Below are 17,510 nucleotides of genomic sequence, written 5' to 3'. Positions count from 1 at the left end.
GCCAGACATCACAAGATATCGTCCACTGTCTTTTGTCTGAGCTATTTTGGTGGAACCAAGATCATCTGTGCAACATTATTTCAATGACTTAATGGTTTGAATTTATAATTAGTTACTATGACTGAAATCTGCCTAACAACACACATCTGTGTAGCCATATTTGTTTTTAATTCTACCAACTTCAATGTGTCTCCTTGCAGCCTTTGCCACCCTTCCTGGCTTAATGGAACACCTGTCAGAGAACTACAAATACTGGAAGACCTTGGATGAGATGAACTGTAAGAGTCTACGTCCTCCGCCTCCTTCATGACCGAGTCCACATCTCCTCCTTACATATATCACTCCAAGCAGGGTAGGACAGTGAACGAAGCCCTGCAGTGGAACAGTTACTCTTTTCAGCTGGGATTTGACAGAAGTCCGTGACCTCTCAGGGGTTCCTGGATACGGCCTGAAAATTTTGTAATCGGAAGAAAACAGATACGCCGTTTCCATCTCAAATCACAGCCTCTTGTATGGTTCTAGCTGGAAGTGGTACCAGTAGAGAACAGGTGGTCGCTGGAGGTTGTCTCCCTGTTGCCACTTTATGGCCCCCTAAAGTATATCTTGATAGCACCTCCATGGTACAGTGTGGACCTCATGGGTCACCTGACAATCTGTACCAAACAGTGTAATACAACAGAAACCTGCACTTTAGCTAATCATGACATCTTACATTTTGAACTCCCTTTTTGTTTACTTTGCTTTTGGAAGTTTTCTTTAAAGCGAATCTTTTCTTTCTGTATCGGTATACTGCTATAAAAGAAATATGGAAAGTAAGACGTGACAATTGCCAGAGGCACTGACTGAAAACAAGAAGCTGAAGTGATCTGGGCATGCATTTTAGTACAAGCGAGTGCAAATCTCCATACTTCCTTTTTCACAGTTCCAGCTAGTAAAAGGTGCTTAGCTGGAATTAATCTTTGCATTAGCTGTGAAACAACGTAGAGACTTGTGTCTGGGACCAAATTCCCTTCAATCCCTGTCCATTCTGGCCCTGTTCAGACAAAATCTAAAAGAAAGGGCACTTCCAGGAGTACTTACCTATGTACCAGGGTGCAGTCCTCAGATTGCCGATTGTAGGGCTATTTTCGTGACAATTGCTGGATCCTGAGATCATATAGCTGCAGAATACCTTGTAAAATTCCACCTGATAACCTACTGTCATTTCTTCTCCATCACCATCTTACGTGCACTGTGAAAGCAGCTAGTGAGGATAATGAAGATCCTTGTCAAACCTGCATGTCAGAACAAATGGAGGAACAGAATTGCACTGTATCAGAGCTATTTAGTTATCAGATGTTACACTCATAGCTTTGTGACACTAACTGTAGACATTTTCACTCCCCCAAAAAAAGATTGACTTGCAAGTATTTGAACAACATAGTTACAGGCTTTCTATTTGAGCCTATGCTTGGCTATTGATCGGGGTACGGTGTGTCAGGTTTTGTAGTTGACATGTTTTTAGTGATGAAATGAAGCCCACATTGACCTGACAGATGTACGAAGGAGCTGCTGAGCCATGTTTAGATTGTAAAAGCACTGCTGCAAAGCCAGAATCTCTCTCTCGTTTGTGTTTTTTGCTTAAGCATTTTTACTTAGGCTTGAATCCTGCAACAAAAATTCACACTGAGGACATTCGGCCCCTTTTTTTGGTGGGAGAGCGGGGTCTTTTCAATGATATGGCTTCCATCTACAGGTGGTAGACTCTAAATTTGTCATGTTGTCCGTGAATCAAATCAAACCAACACAAAGGCCCAATTTCAATCTGGCACTTCCACTGTGTGGAAGAGTCTGTTAATTATGAAGGAGGGCAGAAATAAAGCGGGAAAATCTGGGATGCCCTCACCTTTCTCAGGTGAAAACAGGAACTTCCAATCAGCTCCTTTGGAGATGTACACCGCTATGAGATGAATGTATTAATATGTCCATCACATATTGGAAAATACGCCGTGTTGTGTTTCAGTTTGATTCAGGCATTTTTAACATGCTCCCAGTGGTTATGATGATTTTACATACTGCTCTCTGTTATTAGAATATGTTGCAACAAAAATAAGAACAAATAAATTCAGATGCACTTTTAAAAACACGTACAAATGTAGAAAATTTCCACAAGAGTATTTTTCATACTGAGATAGTCTTAAAACAGTCCTTCATATCTGTAAGTGTGTTTCCTCCATGTAGCGAGTAAGTCAGCACCGGTGCACACTTGGTGTTTTGCAAACTCTAGAGCCCATTCCCACCTAAGGCTTGTTGGCTTGGAACAGCACTTAATGTGGCCTCCACATTAAGTGCAAACAGAGTGAAAGGGTGTAGGTAGCTGGACTGGAATTGGTTCAGGATTACATTTCATCCTACTGTGATTGAAGATGAAATACACAACAGCTTAATAAAACACTACTCACTAGACTTGGATATTTAAGATCACCTCTGTTAAGCTTTAATATCTGAAGGTGAAAACAGCACTGGAATCCACTACTGCCAGCAGCAGAATCTTTGATAGACTTTCATAATAAATTATTTTACAAATTCCAAAAATCAAAATGGCGATATCCAGATATCTATAGGCTACTACTGTGGTGATCTTATGTAATTACCTGTTCTTGTCTCAACTCTCCAGCTCAGCTGCTGGTCTACATGTGCAAGTATGTGCGTGGTAATCCGGGAGACGCACATCAAGCAGTATTAACCAAAGGCACAGAGAGCTCTTTAAGGTGCCTTATTCTTTGGTCATCTTTACAGAAACACAAGTATTTTTGTTGAAACATTTCCTCCTCTATACAAAAAAACAAAAACAAAATAAAAATAAAAAAAACACAAAAAGAAGAAAAGCCATACGTGTTTTAGATGTTTTTAAAACTAGGATATTTGGCCTGACGCATCACGGTCTGTGCTACAGTTCTGAGTTAGTCAGTGTTGACGGCCCCCAACGCTTTTTCCATGTATTTTGTACAACTACGAGATTTTTAACGACAGAAGCTGAACCAGGTGCAGTTGGATCAAACGCACGTTCCTTATTTGTTCACCTCCATGATGTACACGATGTATTCACACTGATGTTGTTATTATGCTGAGGATGAAGGTCTTAATCAACGCCTTAATCTTGTTACGTCTCACTGTGTAGCTCTGCTATTGTTGCAATACACTGTAAACTACCTAATGTATCTGCTGTTCATGTAAATACTCGGCCAATATTATTTTTGCTTTGCTTTTTACATATTTTGCTTTCATACCTTTTTGTTGTGGATGTTATGTGTTGCTGTTGATTTCCAAAGTTCTGTTTGTTTGTTTTTTTTAGGGTGACTTGAAAAGCGGCTCCACCTCTGAATGTTTCATAGCTGCTATTGTTGACTATGAGAAGATATTTTTGTTAGTATACGATGAAGATTTCTATTCACACAGACAATTTAAATATTTCAGATTTAAATGTCAGACAGCCATGCCTTTTCCTTGAGCAGTAACAAGCAGAATATGATGAGCTCAGTTACATTCGATTACAGCCGGTGACATAACGCTTTGCTTTGAATCTACTGAGCCAGAAGCAGATTGTATAACAGCTTGTTATATAAAGAGAAGCCTTCATCACTTACAGAGATTTCGATTTCCCTCTCATCAATAAAACTGTTGGCCGTGACTGCAAGAACGTGCCAGTTCTATCTTTTGTATCATTTACAACCATGACAATAATTAGAAAGTGATAATATATAGAGTACGGAAAAATATTTTTTGAAAAACACGAGTTATTGGCCATGAGAACTGCAATGTTTTCAAAGATGTTACTGCCTCAAGCATAGTAGTTACAAAAGCTTTACGTAAGAGCCGCCATGTTTGTTGAAAAGGTTTAATGTATTTTGCTCTCTCTGGTCTTATTTTGATGTTTTCTGTCAAACACAAAGTTGTATTGTGAGAGACAATTAAAAAGTTCTTTCAATATAAAGTTGTTACGTTATTGGCACAAAGATGTTTTACAGGAATCCTTTCAAGCTGAAATGTTTGCCTTCTTCCCAAGAGTTGGAGGACAAAATCTAAACGACACATCTTTACAAAATAAAAGGTTTCACTTACCAGCATCCTGAAAGCTAACTGAATAAGTTATGTGTGTTTTGTTTTAAGGTATTTACTAATGTTTTTTTTTTCAAATTGTTGGAAAAGATTCCAAAATTAACTAAAACTGTCCACCATCTCCGATCTGTGAGACATCAATTGACATAAACTACAGCTGGGATGTATTTTCATAATATAATATAATGTTGTACAAAACATGTTGTTGTGATCAGGATGCAGTGCATCAAGTCCTTTAGTTGACGTGTTGATTAAATAAAGCCCACATTGGGCTGACAAAGGTGTGAAGGAGCTGCAGAGCCAGCATCTCTCTCGTTCGTGGTTTTTGATTAAGCAGTTTTACTTAGGCTTGATACCTGCAACCTAAATTCACGCTGAAGACATTTGGCCTCTTTTTTCCAGTGGGGGGGGATTTCTATGTTTTGACTTCCATCTAGTGGTGTTCTACAGGTGGTACACACTGTTATGCTACAGTTCTGAGTCGGTGATGATGCTCCCAAGACTTTTTCCTATGTTTTGTACAACTACTAGATTTTTAATGCCAATATTATTTTTGCTTTAGCTTTTTACATATTTTGCTTTCATACATTTTTGTTGTGGATGTTATGTGCTGCTACTGTTTTTTTTAAGGTGACTTGAAAAGCAGTTCCACCTCTGAATGTTTCATAGCTGCTATCACTGACTATGACAAGATATTTTTGCTAGAATACGATGAATATTTCTATTCACACAGACAATTTAAATATTTCAGATTCAAATGTCAGACAGTCATGTCTTTTCCATGAGCAGTAACAAGCAGAATATGATGAGCTCAGTTACATTTGATTACAGCAGGTGACAATACTTTGCTTTGAATCTACTGAGCCAGAAGCAGAAAGCAAGTACAGTAACAGCTTGTTATATTTTAAGAAAATCCTTCATCACTTGCAAATTTCCCTCTCAACAATAAAACTGATATCCATCAGTCCATCAGTGCAATAAGTGCCAATTCTGTTTTTTATATCATTTACAGTCCATCTGGAAAGTAATAACAGCATCTTAATCTGTTCCACATGAAACAGCCATATTCCAACATGGATTAAATTAATTTTCATACATAATTTAACACACAACACCCCATAATGACAAATGAAAAAAAAATTTGCTTAAAAGTCTTGCGAACTTATTAGAAAGTTATAACATGCAGTTAAGTATTCACAGCCTTTGCTCAGTTCTTTGTTGAAGCGCCTTTGACAGAATTACACCCACAAGTATTTCTGAGTGTGACCCTACAGGTTTGGCACACCTTTTTGGGGGAAGTTTCTGTCATTCTTTTTTCTTCTTTGCAGCACCATCATGCTCCATCATGTTGGATGGGAGCGTTGGTGCACAGATATTTTCAGATCCATCCAGAGATGTTTGGGTTCCGGTCTGGACTCTGGTTGGGCAACTAAAAGACATGATGCTCCCGACATGACGCTTGGCATTCAGGCCAAAGACTGTGATCTTTGTTTCATCAGACCGGAGAATTTTGTTACTCATCTGATAAAAAGGAAGGACTCCCATCTGAGAGCACTTCAGGTACCTTTTGGCAAACTCCAGCTGAACTATCATGTGCCTTTTACTAAGCAGTCACTTCCATCTGGTCACTCTATCATACAGGCCTGATGGGTAGAGTGCAGCAGAAATGCTTGTCCTTCTGGAAAGTTCTCCTCTCCATAGAGCAACGCTGGAGTCCTGTCAGTGACCATTGGGTCGTTGGTCAACTCCCTGACTATTGCTGAGACTGGCCAGGCAGCCAACTCTTGGAATAGTTCTGGTGGTTCCAAATATCTTCCGCTCATGGTTGATGGAGGCCACTGAGCTCACTGTGACCTTTAATGCTGCAGAAATGTTTCTTTTTCCCCCAATCTGTTCATCGATACCAGTTTCAGAGGTCTACAGACAATTCCTTGGACTTCATGGCTTGGTTTGTGCTGTGACATGCACTGTCAGCTATGTCCAATTGGCTGAATTTACCACAGGTGGACTTCAAATTAAGTTAGAGAAACAGACAGATGACAGATATCGTGGAAACACGATACACCTGAACTTGGTTTTAAGTATCATGGCAAAGGCCATAAATACTTATGTAAATCTTATATTTTCATTTTTTAGTTTCCATAGATTCACAAGAATTTCAACTCTTTTCACTCATTATGGGGTATTATGTGTGGAATTTTGAAGTAAAAATTAATTTAATCCATTCTGGAATAAGGCTGTAACAGGAAAAACATGTGGAACCAGTTCTGCAAATACTTTCCAGACACACTGGAATAATCATGGCAATAATTAAAAAGTGATAATGTATAGTGTGGAAAATATTTTTGAAAAATACAAGCATTATTGAATGATGCCACTGCTAAAGCACAGTCATTCTCATAACTCTCAAAAACACAAAGAAGCATATCGTCAAACTACATTAAAAAACCAAACAAACACACAAAAAAAGCAACAACAGTGCAAATGATTACATGTATAAGCTGCTGAACCTTCCTCCCAAAGCACTACTAGATGATCACAACAGTGCTTCTTGGCACATGGAAGCAGACTTACACAACATGAAGAGGCACAAATGTAGATCTACAGCAAAGCCTGGACAGGAATTGAATTGGACTGTACTAATGTAAAACCATAACAGACTGTGTTTGGTACAAAATGACTTATGTCAGCATCACAGTGCTCAAACACTCCAGTGTGGAAACAAAAGTACTGTTACGTTTGGAAGATGAGGTATTTACAGACAGTTTGTAGAATTTAAGGTAATACACATCTTCAGTCCAAAGGCAAAGTGAATAAATGTAAACACCAACCATTACACTAACATCCAAATCATTTGTGAACACCATTAAGCATCAACTTTCCAACTTTTTTTAAAGCCAGTGACATAAAGATCAAAGTCCTCCCCTCTCCTCCAATTTCTGGAAAAGGGCCAGGCTGCGGAGACGAGACTGTTTTTCTCCATTCTTCCACAGAATGAGCAGGTGGTCCGCCGAGCATGTAACCAAACCTTTCTCCTTGAAGCTTACAAACATCTGAAATGAGTCCAAAAGACATTACTGCAGCCCTGACATTACATAATTATAAGAAAGAACTTTAGTTTAAGCCTTATGTACCTGGACTGCTCCTGAGTGTCCAATCAGATCTCCCATCAACTCCAGCATCCTAATGTTGGGAATGTCTATAACCTTCTTTGAAGGAGGCCCAGACTGTTTGTTTGAACGGCCGAAACTCCACATCCCAAAGAACCCTGTCGTGTGGACAGAAAATTACTGTTAGAGGATACCCAAGGAGTAACTTAACATTTTTATATTGATTATACATATCAAACCCAAAAACTGTACTTGTTGCTGATGATATTGCTGTTAAAAATATATTTTCTGTGTTTACGGGTAGAGATGACAGATGACAGGATAGGCTTAAAACAGCAGTAGCATCACTGTCAGAATAGTAACTAATAGGTCTGCTCTAAACATCATAATAATGATGTGACAGGAACACTGACTTGTGCTAACCTGCTACACACCACTTTCATTTGATATACACAATACCACGTCTGGCCAACGTTACAGCACTCCCACCTCCACACACACATTCCTCATTCTTTAAAGTTTTCAGTCATAATTACTCATACTTAAGTATGTAATAGATGATGGAGAATCTAGTTTTAGCTGTGTGTGTGTGTGTGTGCGTGCGTGCGTGTCACCTGAAGAAGCTGGTTCAGCTGGCAAAGGCAAGTCTTGGATCTCCCACATCCTCACACTGCCATCTTCAGAGCAGGACATCAGCTCACTAAAACAGAGGCAGTGTCACACACATACACACATATGCACACACCGATTGTCTGCATAGCAACAGTTGTTTGAATAATACTCGCAGGCTGATTTACTGCTAGATAATTGTATTGAAAACAAAACTATTAATTAAATTTGATTAAAAATGCACTCGTTCATGACTGCCCAAAAAAATATTTTATCAGTGAAAGATATGACTCCCAACATATTTATCATGTGACCATCTTGTCTTGTAGACATAAATCTATTAATGTTTAGGTAATTAAAAAAAATTTAAATAAAATAAAAAAACAGAAGCTTGATTCCCAGTAGAGAAGGCACAGAAGCCAAGAAAGCCTTAAGATTCAGTCTATGAGGGTTCAACATAACATAAAACAGAAATAATGAGGCTCCCCTTAGTGTTACGGATGAAAACAACAGGAAGGCAGTATTGGCGCTACAGCTGAACTACATGAGGGTTGACTCAGTGAAAGAGAGAAAATATTTTTGTCTGGAGTTGATTTGATCAGCTGGAACTCCATTAAGAGTCCTTTATCAAAACACCTGTTCAACAACTTCAGAGGAAAAGCAATTATTTCAGCTCCACCACCAGTTTGTTTTACACAGCAAGAAAATATATTAAGAACGAGATAAAACATCAGCTGACTGTATGACTGCTTGTTTAGTTTTCCATAATCTTTAATTTGGAAGATAGCTTTTTAAATTTTCTACAGACCCAGTCTTTCATACCTGCAGCTTTCAGAGATTTACTCCACTGCATTTATTTCAAAGTTGTAGTTACTACTTATTTTGCACATTTAGACTCTTAATACAATAAGAATTGTGGAATTTGTTGGTGCCCTGTATAAAACCATGGGCAAAAAACAAGAAGTAAAATCAGCAAACTTTGCTAAGATAAAAGAAACTTTTGACTGGTACTGTACATGGTCATGTGAATTAAGTAAAATATGTCCTGACCTGTGAACTTGACTGAGACTGTTTTTAATTTTGTAGCTAACTCAGACTTTAATAACATTACAGTGCTGACCTGCTTCTCTGAATTAGTTTGGCTAACAGTCACTGCTCATGAACATGTTACTATAGATTCAGTCTCAATGCCTCTTGTTTTGAAAGTTGAGTAAATTGTACTAAGCTATCACTGATCCTTTGTGTCTAACGTTTCCCCACAAGTAATCTAATCACGTTGCCGTAATAGCAATCACCAGACTCTCATCCTTCAGTTGGACAAACTCCAACTCAACCATCTTGATCTGCAGTTCGGTTATGAAGATGAGCTGTGAGTTGGAGGGTGACCCCAACCACAACCAGCAGCAGGTAGAGCAGGTATTAGACACTATGATTCTTACAACTGTAGTGTCTATGGTCAACATATAGGAAGTACCACATAAAGATTTTAAATTTTTTACATTTGACCTCATTTCATATCTGCCTTTCTTTCAAGTTGAAAGAAACTCTGTCATGCTACTCTTATCTGATTTTTACTACACTACAAACCTCTCAAGTACTTTTGAAAAGAACAAAGAAAAACCAAATGAATACATACAAAACACAAAAGTATTCCTTTAAAAGTTAATACTAACCAGAGAGTGAGCTCTGAGGGTTTCTTTTTTATTAATGTATTCAAGTAAGCATAGATCACCATGGTGTGCATGTGCAAACTGCCCAAGCTACAGCTATTGATTTTCAGTTGGATTGTTTAGTTTTCGTTTCAGAAAGTATTTTGTCCGTGTGTGTTCTAGAGGGTAGAAAAAAGAACTGTTAGAGAAGGTGTAAGATCTTACCTGTCAGACAGCAGCATGGTGTGTAACACATTAGAGTCGTGGGCAACCTTCCTGTAGGCCACCACGCTTCTGGTCTGAATACTGTAGACGTAGAGGCCGCTGCCCACAGCTGCAAGGATGAGCTACAAAACACACAAACAGAAAGTTCTCATTACTGAGTATTACCAGTATACAAGCCCATCCTGCACTTTTCTGTCCTCACATTTCCATTTGTGGTCAGGTGCTGAATGGACATCTCGCTGGGTTTAGGAGCCCCCATTCGTATTTCAGTCTGATTGTAGGCTTGGGACTCCTCCCAGAGAATGTGTTCATAGGCCAGGAGGTTCCACTCAGTCGCATTCCATAAGATCAACTCGCCCATATGGGACCCGCTGGCGAAGAACCCGTCTGAAGAACACAAGAGGAAAAGGCATGAGTCCAGGGCTACAAACACAGTGAGAATAAAGTGTTGACATAGCTTCCAAATGTATCAAACCTGGCGACCAGGTGATGCCAGCTGTGGTTGCAAACAGTCCTATAGAGTCTACAGGAAAAGAGCTTACTGATTTAAATACTCTGTAAAAATGAGTTCACAGTCTCAGCTCCTCATTTTGGGCCATCTTGGATAAAAAGTGAAGTCTATTTTGTAAATCTTGGACTATGTTTCACCAAGGAGGATTACCTGTGGCCACTAATTGGCTAACAGCTGGTGATTGGAAAGTCGACAGCCAGTAAGTAAGCAGCTTAACAGTAAGACACGCACATCTTTTTCAGACCCATTTTAGTTTTTTTAGTTTTTAAACCAAGATAAAGGGTGAAAATGCTAATCTCAAGCCTTTGAAACAGATCTTCAGTAGTTACATCCACCTTTTACACAGTCTGTGGGTACAAAGTGCAGTCTCTTTGCAGCTTAAAAATCAAACAGAGACAGAGTTTCATACTGACCATTGACGTTGATAAGAGCTCGGATCTGATCCTGGTGGTCGGACAGGCAGCGGATCTCAGCCACTGACACAGAGGAATCAGCAGAAACTGTCAAGCTGTAGATCACTGCAAAGACAAAGGAATATTTTTATTTCAAATAATGCACTTTTAATCTACTGATCTGTTCATCTGCACCATATTTTGTGCTCTTACTTATTTTTTTATCCATGGCAGCTGCTATGTAGTTCTTCGGCAGTTCAATCAAAGCTGTGATTCCTTTGACACGTCAAAATACAAAAACACTGATCAGCGTCAGGGGCCAGCACGGTTGGCGTAACAATAAAATGCGGTTGTGCGACGGACATTTCTTTCTCACCAGTATCACTGTGGTTGGGTCGCTGACACTGCAGCTGAAAGTCTCTGTTCCACACGCATAGTTCTTCCCCACCAGACAGCCACACACAAAGTCGCTCGAGCACCAGCAAACACTGAGACAGACACATAGCTGGATCAGGATGTGAAATATCATTTTAGATTTTGATATGCACGTGCACACCAATGTAGCACCGCATTCAACAAAAAGCACAAAGTACCAGTGAAGAAAAAAATCAAAAGTAATTACCCTATAGCTGCTGCAATTAACCCTAATCTGTGACCAAGAGGAGGCAATTACTGTTTTCCCACTTAAATTAGAACTGGCATCAAAACCTTTAGCCTCAAACAGTTTAATTAGTAACTTCATTTCCTGACAACACTAACCTAATTGCATCGAGTCAGATGACTAGAAAACTTCAAAAAATCTCATTCAAATGAAAAATGTATCTTTCTTCTATATTGAATTTTAAAATTAAAGGCCATTACACAGTGAGCGTGTTGCGAAAAAGTGACACGAAATTCAGAATTGTTCAGATCTGAGCTTGTCGTGTAAATTCTATATTCACCAAACTCTTTCGGTGGAAAATCCGTACTTAAGAAAGGCACTAAGGATAAAAAATAGAGCCAACATCAAGAGATGATGAGCAGGTCCTGAAGTTTCTAATCAAGAAAAGGAAGAAACTGAGATTCTGGATTCATCCCATTCTCACAAGAAGGCAGTGACAGAGAATTTCATGGTTTGATCCAGGAGTTGAAGCTGTATCATGACTACATTCGTACACATTTGAAGATGTCAGTGGGGCAGTTTGATATTATTTTTTACTATTTGTATATCCAGGATTGGTGCGCATTTTGAGCTATGTGCACACTTTATTCACTTTATTTGATCACTTTATTCTGATCTAAAAAAAATCTGAAAACTCGAGCTTGGTTCCAAAAAAATATGTCCGAACTCATCCAGCAAAATCCTGCAGTCTTTGTGACCAGCTGCATTAAGAATAGGTGAGTCTGAAATATTTGCACAGAAAGCAAATTATGTGTTCTTCTACCATATACATACAGCAGAGGACCATATGTTTTATGGGACAAAAACATAGAAAATGATCTGTTCACCACCACAGTGGATTTTAAATGAAACAGTGACGATGTAACTGAGGTGCAGTCTCTCAGCTTTAATTTCAGGGCTTTAGCTGAAGTACTGCATTAATAGTGTAGGAAATAAAGACATTTGTATACACAGTTCCCCATTTTCACTCACAAAAATAAATAGCTGACAATACAGATGCAAGATGTGAGGTGTGTGTGTGTGTGTTTTTTTTTAGGGATTACAAAGGTGTTTTTGCTACCTTTACAGAAGAATGAAGATCTGAAATGGTCTGGACCCTGTTGCCTGTATCAGGGTCCCACAGCTGACAAGCAGGATTAAGGAGAATCAAGCCTGAATCACAAAGGCATGAATTACTCATGAAACACTTGCTGTACATTTGTATGCATGGTTTCAGGATACACTGAGGCTTCGGTCTGAGGAGGCAGTGATAAGCGAGGTGTTCAGTGTGACTTCATTTTTGCAGGTGATGGTGGTTATGGCTGTTATCTGCTGAGAATGGCCCCTCAGCTCCTGCAGCCTCTCCCCAGTCTATCAATCGGAAAGAAAAAAAGCAAAAATAAAAGCAATTAGCAATTAGTCCCACTGTGCTGTGTGCAGAAAGAAAAAAAAACTGGCAGCATATTACCTCAACATTCCACACCAAAACAAGGCCATCATCCCCTGCTGAGGCACATCTGGGTAACATGAGAAGAAAGGTAAGAGTTATTTCTTGAATTTAGACTCCTGTGTCACACTGACCCCTCAGCTGAGAATTGCAGGATTGGCAGGACTCTGCTTTAGCAGGTCGACTAGTCAATCACAGACACAACCTATTCATACAAGGAATCATTTCCTGCAGCTTCATCTCCACCTGAGAAATGTTAAAAAAAAAAAAAAAAACATCTCTCCTGGGGCTTATCGCGTTACTTGCCTTCTGACCCTGAACCATCCAAACTGCCTGTTCCCAAAACCAACAGACAGGATGAGCGGATAAAACAGAGACAAAATGAGAAGAGAGGAAGTGTTGAGGATACATTTTCAGACTTCAAAAGCAATCTGGAGAGAATTTTCTGGCCTTTGCCCCCAACTGTGGACCTGTGAGCAGAGAGGACGAGACCCAAAGGAGGGGGTTATTACTGGAGGAGACCAGGCGTAAAGCAACCCCTCCTCCGCCCCCACCTCCTGACATACACACACACTTAGGTCGGGTATAAATCCCAATCTTACACTTATGCAGGTCCACTCTACCATCCCAGTGTGTAGCATGCTTCCACAATACAACGCAAACAAGGAGAGCAGGTGCAAACCTTTATGTGTGTGTGTGTGTGTGCGTGTGTGTGTGTGTGTGTGTGTGTGTGTGTGTGTGTGTGTGTGTGTGTGTGTCTGTGTCTGTGTGTCTGTGGCTGTGTGTGTATGGACAGCATTAAAAGGCTTTGGTTATACTGTACCATGCACACACCATCACATAGTGGTGATGATTGGGCTCCTGTCATGCTCTGTAAGTTTGTTGTAGGTGAGGATCTCCTGTCAATCATAGCGGGATGGAGGCCAGCCAAGGGTAGAGAGGAGAGAGGTTATAGAGGGAAAGAGAGATAAGAGAGGGCAGGAGAGGCGAGAGGGAGGGCTGGAGAAGGGGAGAGGGGGCCGTTTGCGGTCGGCTTACCTGAAGTCATCAATCTGCACCAGAAATCGAACAATGTCAAAATGTCCTTTCAGCACCTGCAGCTCAGTGAAGCAGTTTTTGGGCTGTTCCTCTCCAATGCACAGCACAGGGCTTTTCTGCAGACACAAGAGGGAAAGCAGTGAGACAAACAGGCTGCAGTGCTGTACACCCAGCCCTGAGGCTGAGAGTAGACAGAAGAGCAAGAGTACGGGCAGAAAGAAGTGGAAACCAAACTTGTACTTCTAAGTAAATACATTTTTAAGGGACAGAAATTGGCATTTATATTTTTATTCACTTTTGTTTTTGTTACTTTACCCATCTCACAAAAAAATAATAGCCGTAGCTGCATTCTTATTTTATATCAAAAACATGACAAACAAATACGGTGTACTGTTAAAGACCACAACAGCTGTTCAATTGTTACTTTTTCTGTAGAGTGAGTTGTTTTGCTTCTCATACTCAAATCCCAACTGGCAATATGTTGGCAATATGTTGGGGTTTTTTGTCATATGTACAATAAGATGGGTGGAGGGTTTCATTACTTCCCTGCTATTGTTACTACTCATGAACGTGCTTAATATTTAGTGCCTGTTACAGGTTTCTTGTGGAAGTACTTTGCAATGTTATCCTGAATCACCTTTTTGACACAGCTGATAAGGCCTATGTTTTATAGGCTAAAATGTTTTGGAATAGCTAGCGATATACAAATTATATAGGTAATTCATGTTCTACTTCATAGTAATGTAAGTGGGCTACTCAGCAACCATCATACATTTCAGTCTATGTCCTGTCCACAAAATATAAGCATGGTCTGACACCACCATGTTAAAATACTACATCTCTTATAATGACCTTACTTTGAGAATAAAGTCAACATAAAATATTTTGAGCATTGAGTTTAGTAATCAGGAAATTATTTGTCTTTTAGCAAACTGAAAATAACAAAAAAAACCACTTTATCACTTTATTATTATTATTATTATTGTTAGTTTTAAACAATTTTTTAACTGATTTAAGTAAATACAGAATAAATCATTGACATGGCAGCAGTTCAGTGCATTCATTAGCAGGTAGACTTGGTAAAAACAACCTGCTGAAGTTCGAACTGAGCATGCGAATGGTGAAAAAAAAGTGATTTAAGTGAGTGAACGTGGAGTGCCAGACATGCTGGTCTGAGTATTTCAGAAACTGCTGATCTACTGGGATTTTCTGCACAGCCGTCTTTAGGGTTTACAGAGAAAGGTCCAAAGAGAAGATATCTAGTGAACAGCAGTGAAAAAGTCAGAGATCAAAGGAGAATAGCCAGACTGCTTTGAGCTAAAAGGAGGATAAAAGTAAATCAAATAACCATTTATTACAGCCAAGGCTTGTAGAAGAGCACCTATGAAGACACAACAGACCAAACCTTGAAGCAGATATGAAATGTTGCTGATAGGTCTCCATTTCTGCTTTAAAATTTGGATCATAAAGTCAGAATTTGGGAGTTAAAAAACAAAACAAAACTTGAAAGCATGGAATATTCCTGTCTGGTGGTAATGTAATGGTCTGGGGGATAGTCTAAAGAGCTTGGATGACCCTGATGACTGAGAACCTTCACAGAGATACAGTGTGGGGGATAGTTTTTTGGCACACTTTGGGCCTTAGTATCAAGTGACCAAGATTTAAACATCAAATCCTACCAGAGTATTGTTGCTGACCATGTCCATCCTTTCATGACCCCAGTGTATACATCTTAGATCACATTAAGATGGTCTCTTTTACATGACAGTGAGCTCCTGTGCTCAAATGGTCTCCAGTCACCAAATCCCAGTCTACCATGGGATTGGAATGTGAAGGAATGGAAGATGGCAGCAACTGTGTGACAACTACAAAGGTAAAAGGGTGTCCAACCCAGTACTAGCAATGTGTAACTAGCAAAGTGACCGGTGAGTGTTTATGCCTGTATTTAGTGGATATATTTCCATAAGTTACACAGGTGGACTCATAAAATCATCACATACATTCCCAAACAAGGCATGCTGCAAACACGAGCTCCCAGGCTCAGCTTACCTCCGCTGAGCTCTGAGCTTCCCGACCACCGAGAATCCACCGGAGCATGACGTCAGCCGGTCAAACAGAGTAAAGCCAGTTTATACAGACGCTTCTCTGAACACGAACCCAAAACTCAAAGCACAACAAAGTAGCTAGCTAACGTTACAGCTTCTCTATCTGAAAAGTCCCCAGCGTCACACAGAAACAGCCTCTCGCCGTTTTCACTGTGAGGAAGCTTCGGCGGATAACGCTTCGGTTTGTTGGACAGATAATTTAATTTCGCCAGAAATGAGAAAAGTCACGTTAATACTGCACTTTTTCAGCTACATGTTTCAAAATGTTTTCAGTCACGACCACAACAAACCGTTCATGTGATTCGCACTACGGAAGCTTTGCGTGGACACGATTCACTAAAGTCGAATGATAATTGGGAAGTGAATAGCTTTAGACCGTTGCGCATTTTAGTGATTTCATGGACTTTTGCGACACTTGGAAAATTGAACCCAGCATCCACTTATGCAGTGTTTGTATTCGTTTGTGTGTTTTGCTTAAAATAATCTGCCCATGCCTATTTAAAACTAATAAATCTGCACTCCGAAGTTGCTTTACTTTTCAGCATAATGTTACATTACACTTTGAAATGTAATACTGAATTAACAATTCGGGGATATAAATAAATAACGATATGAATGCAATTAATGATAAATTAATAAGCTACATTTGAAAGCATAGATCTTGATAGAAATAGCAGTTGACCTGTAGAAACCAAAAACAACTTAATCCGGGGGAGTTGTTTTGTTTTTTTGTGGGTTTTTACTTTGAGATTCTCATTTATGGATTTCCGTCTCTAATGGGGACTGACAGAAACCTGGATTCTGGTCTTGAACTAGGTCAGTCTTTGGAACAACCTAAATGCCCGATGATATGAATCCTGTTACAAAGGCAACACATGTTGAATTTCGGTCAAACGCGAAATCACTTTTTTATGTTGGTCACGCCAAACCTATTGGTCTCAGTGCACTTTTAAGCTCAGTAGAGATATAGGCAGATTTAGTTAAATATAACCAATAAAACCAAGGTTATCTTTTTGGTACATAGGGAAGTCAGATGTAAGGCCTGCAAATCCACAGCAAAAATTGCTTTGAAAAGGTGAGAAATGGGGGGAACAGCCTAATCTGGCAAAGATGGATGTATTTTTTTTTTAATATTTTAAACAGTTATTACTCAAAAATGAAGCGTTTTATACTCCACTTTAAGAAATGTTCTGCAGATATACATGAAAACAGCCTAGTACTATCAAATTATTCACATTCATCAGTCTGCACAATGACGCTCAAACATTCAAGATTGCTAAAACACATTTTGGAGTCAGGTGAGATCTTTAAATGAGCGTCATTCCTCTTCATACAACTAGATGGCAGTGTGTAACAATAACACAAGATCAGGAGAAGTCTCAAAACTCTACTAGTGAGGGAAATCCTTTTTTTATCAGTTGTTTCCTTTTGTATAAAAATAATGATATAATTTTTTTATATACTCTTGGGTCAGTTCAGCATTTTCTGCCCACAGTTTCCTCGCTTCCTCTTGTTTATTTTTTTTTTCTTCATCGACTTCTGCAATAATGCTGACCTTCTCTTCATCCAAACCTTCTTCCTCAGCTTTACAATCTCTTTCTTTGAGTGTATTCCCTGTTAACACACACACACACACACACACACACACACACACACACACACACACACACACCCCTAGCTGAGTCT

The 17,510-nt window shown here is 39.4% G+C and overlaps 2 protein-coding genes across 3 annotated transcripts in view; one reads left to right on the top strand and one right to left on the bottom strand.

Moving 5' to 3' along the window:
* The window catches only part of pde8b (phosphodiesterase 8B), a 53,278-nt gene extending 46,668 nt beyond the window's left edge, over positions 1-6,610 (top strand). For both annotated transcript variants that reach the window (XM_039615020.1, XM_031734360.2), the window contains exon 22: positions 201-6,610. In XM_039615020.1, the coding sequence (XP_039470954.1) occupies positions 201-310 (110 nt within the window). In that variant the 3' untranslated portion in view covers positions 311-6,610. The remainder of the gene's footprint in view (positions 1-200) is intronic.
* On the bottom strand, positions 6,277-16,143 carry wdr41 (WD repeat domain 41). Its single transcript, XM_031734368.2, has 13 exons — positions 15,769-16,143; positions 13,720-13,835; positions 12,703-12,751; positions 12,477-12,605; positions 12,316-12,378; positions 10,971-11,082; positions 10,808-10,870; positions 10,616-10,720; positions 9,894-10,078; positions 9,692-9,813; positions 7,823-7,908; positions 7,233-7,366; positions 6,277-7,151 (listed from the first exon to the last, which is right to left on the bottom strand). Exons 1-13 carry the CDS (start codon positions 15,814-15,816, stop codon positions 7,011-7,013), a joined length of 1,353 nt encoding a protein of 450 aa, XP_031590228.1. The 5' UTR covers positions 15,817-16,143; the 3' UTR covers positions 6,277-7,010.
* Positions 16,144-17,510: the final 1,367 nt, after the last annotated feature.

This window comes from Oreochromis aureus, linkage group 7 (assembly GCF_013358895.1).
Source record: "Oreochromis aureus strain Israel breed Guangdong linkage group 7, ZZ_aureus, whole genome shotgun sequence".
Taxonomy (NCBI): domain Eukaryota; kingdom Metazoa; phylum Chordata; class Actinopteri; order Cichliformes; family Cichlidae; genus Oreochromis; species Oreochromis aureus.
Note: the sequence above shows the minus strand (reverse complement) of the source record. Positions and strands in the feature narration are given on the sequence as shown.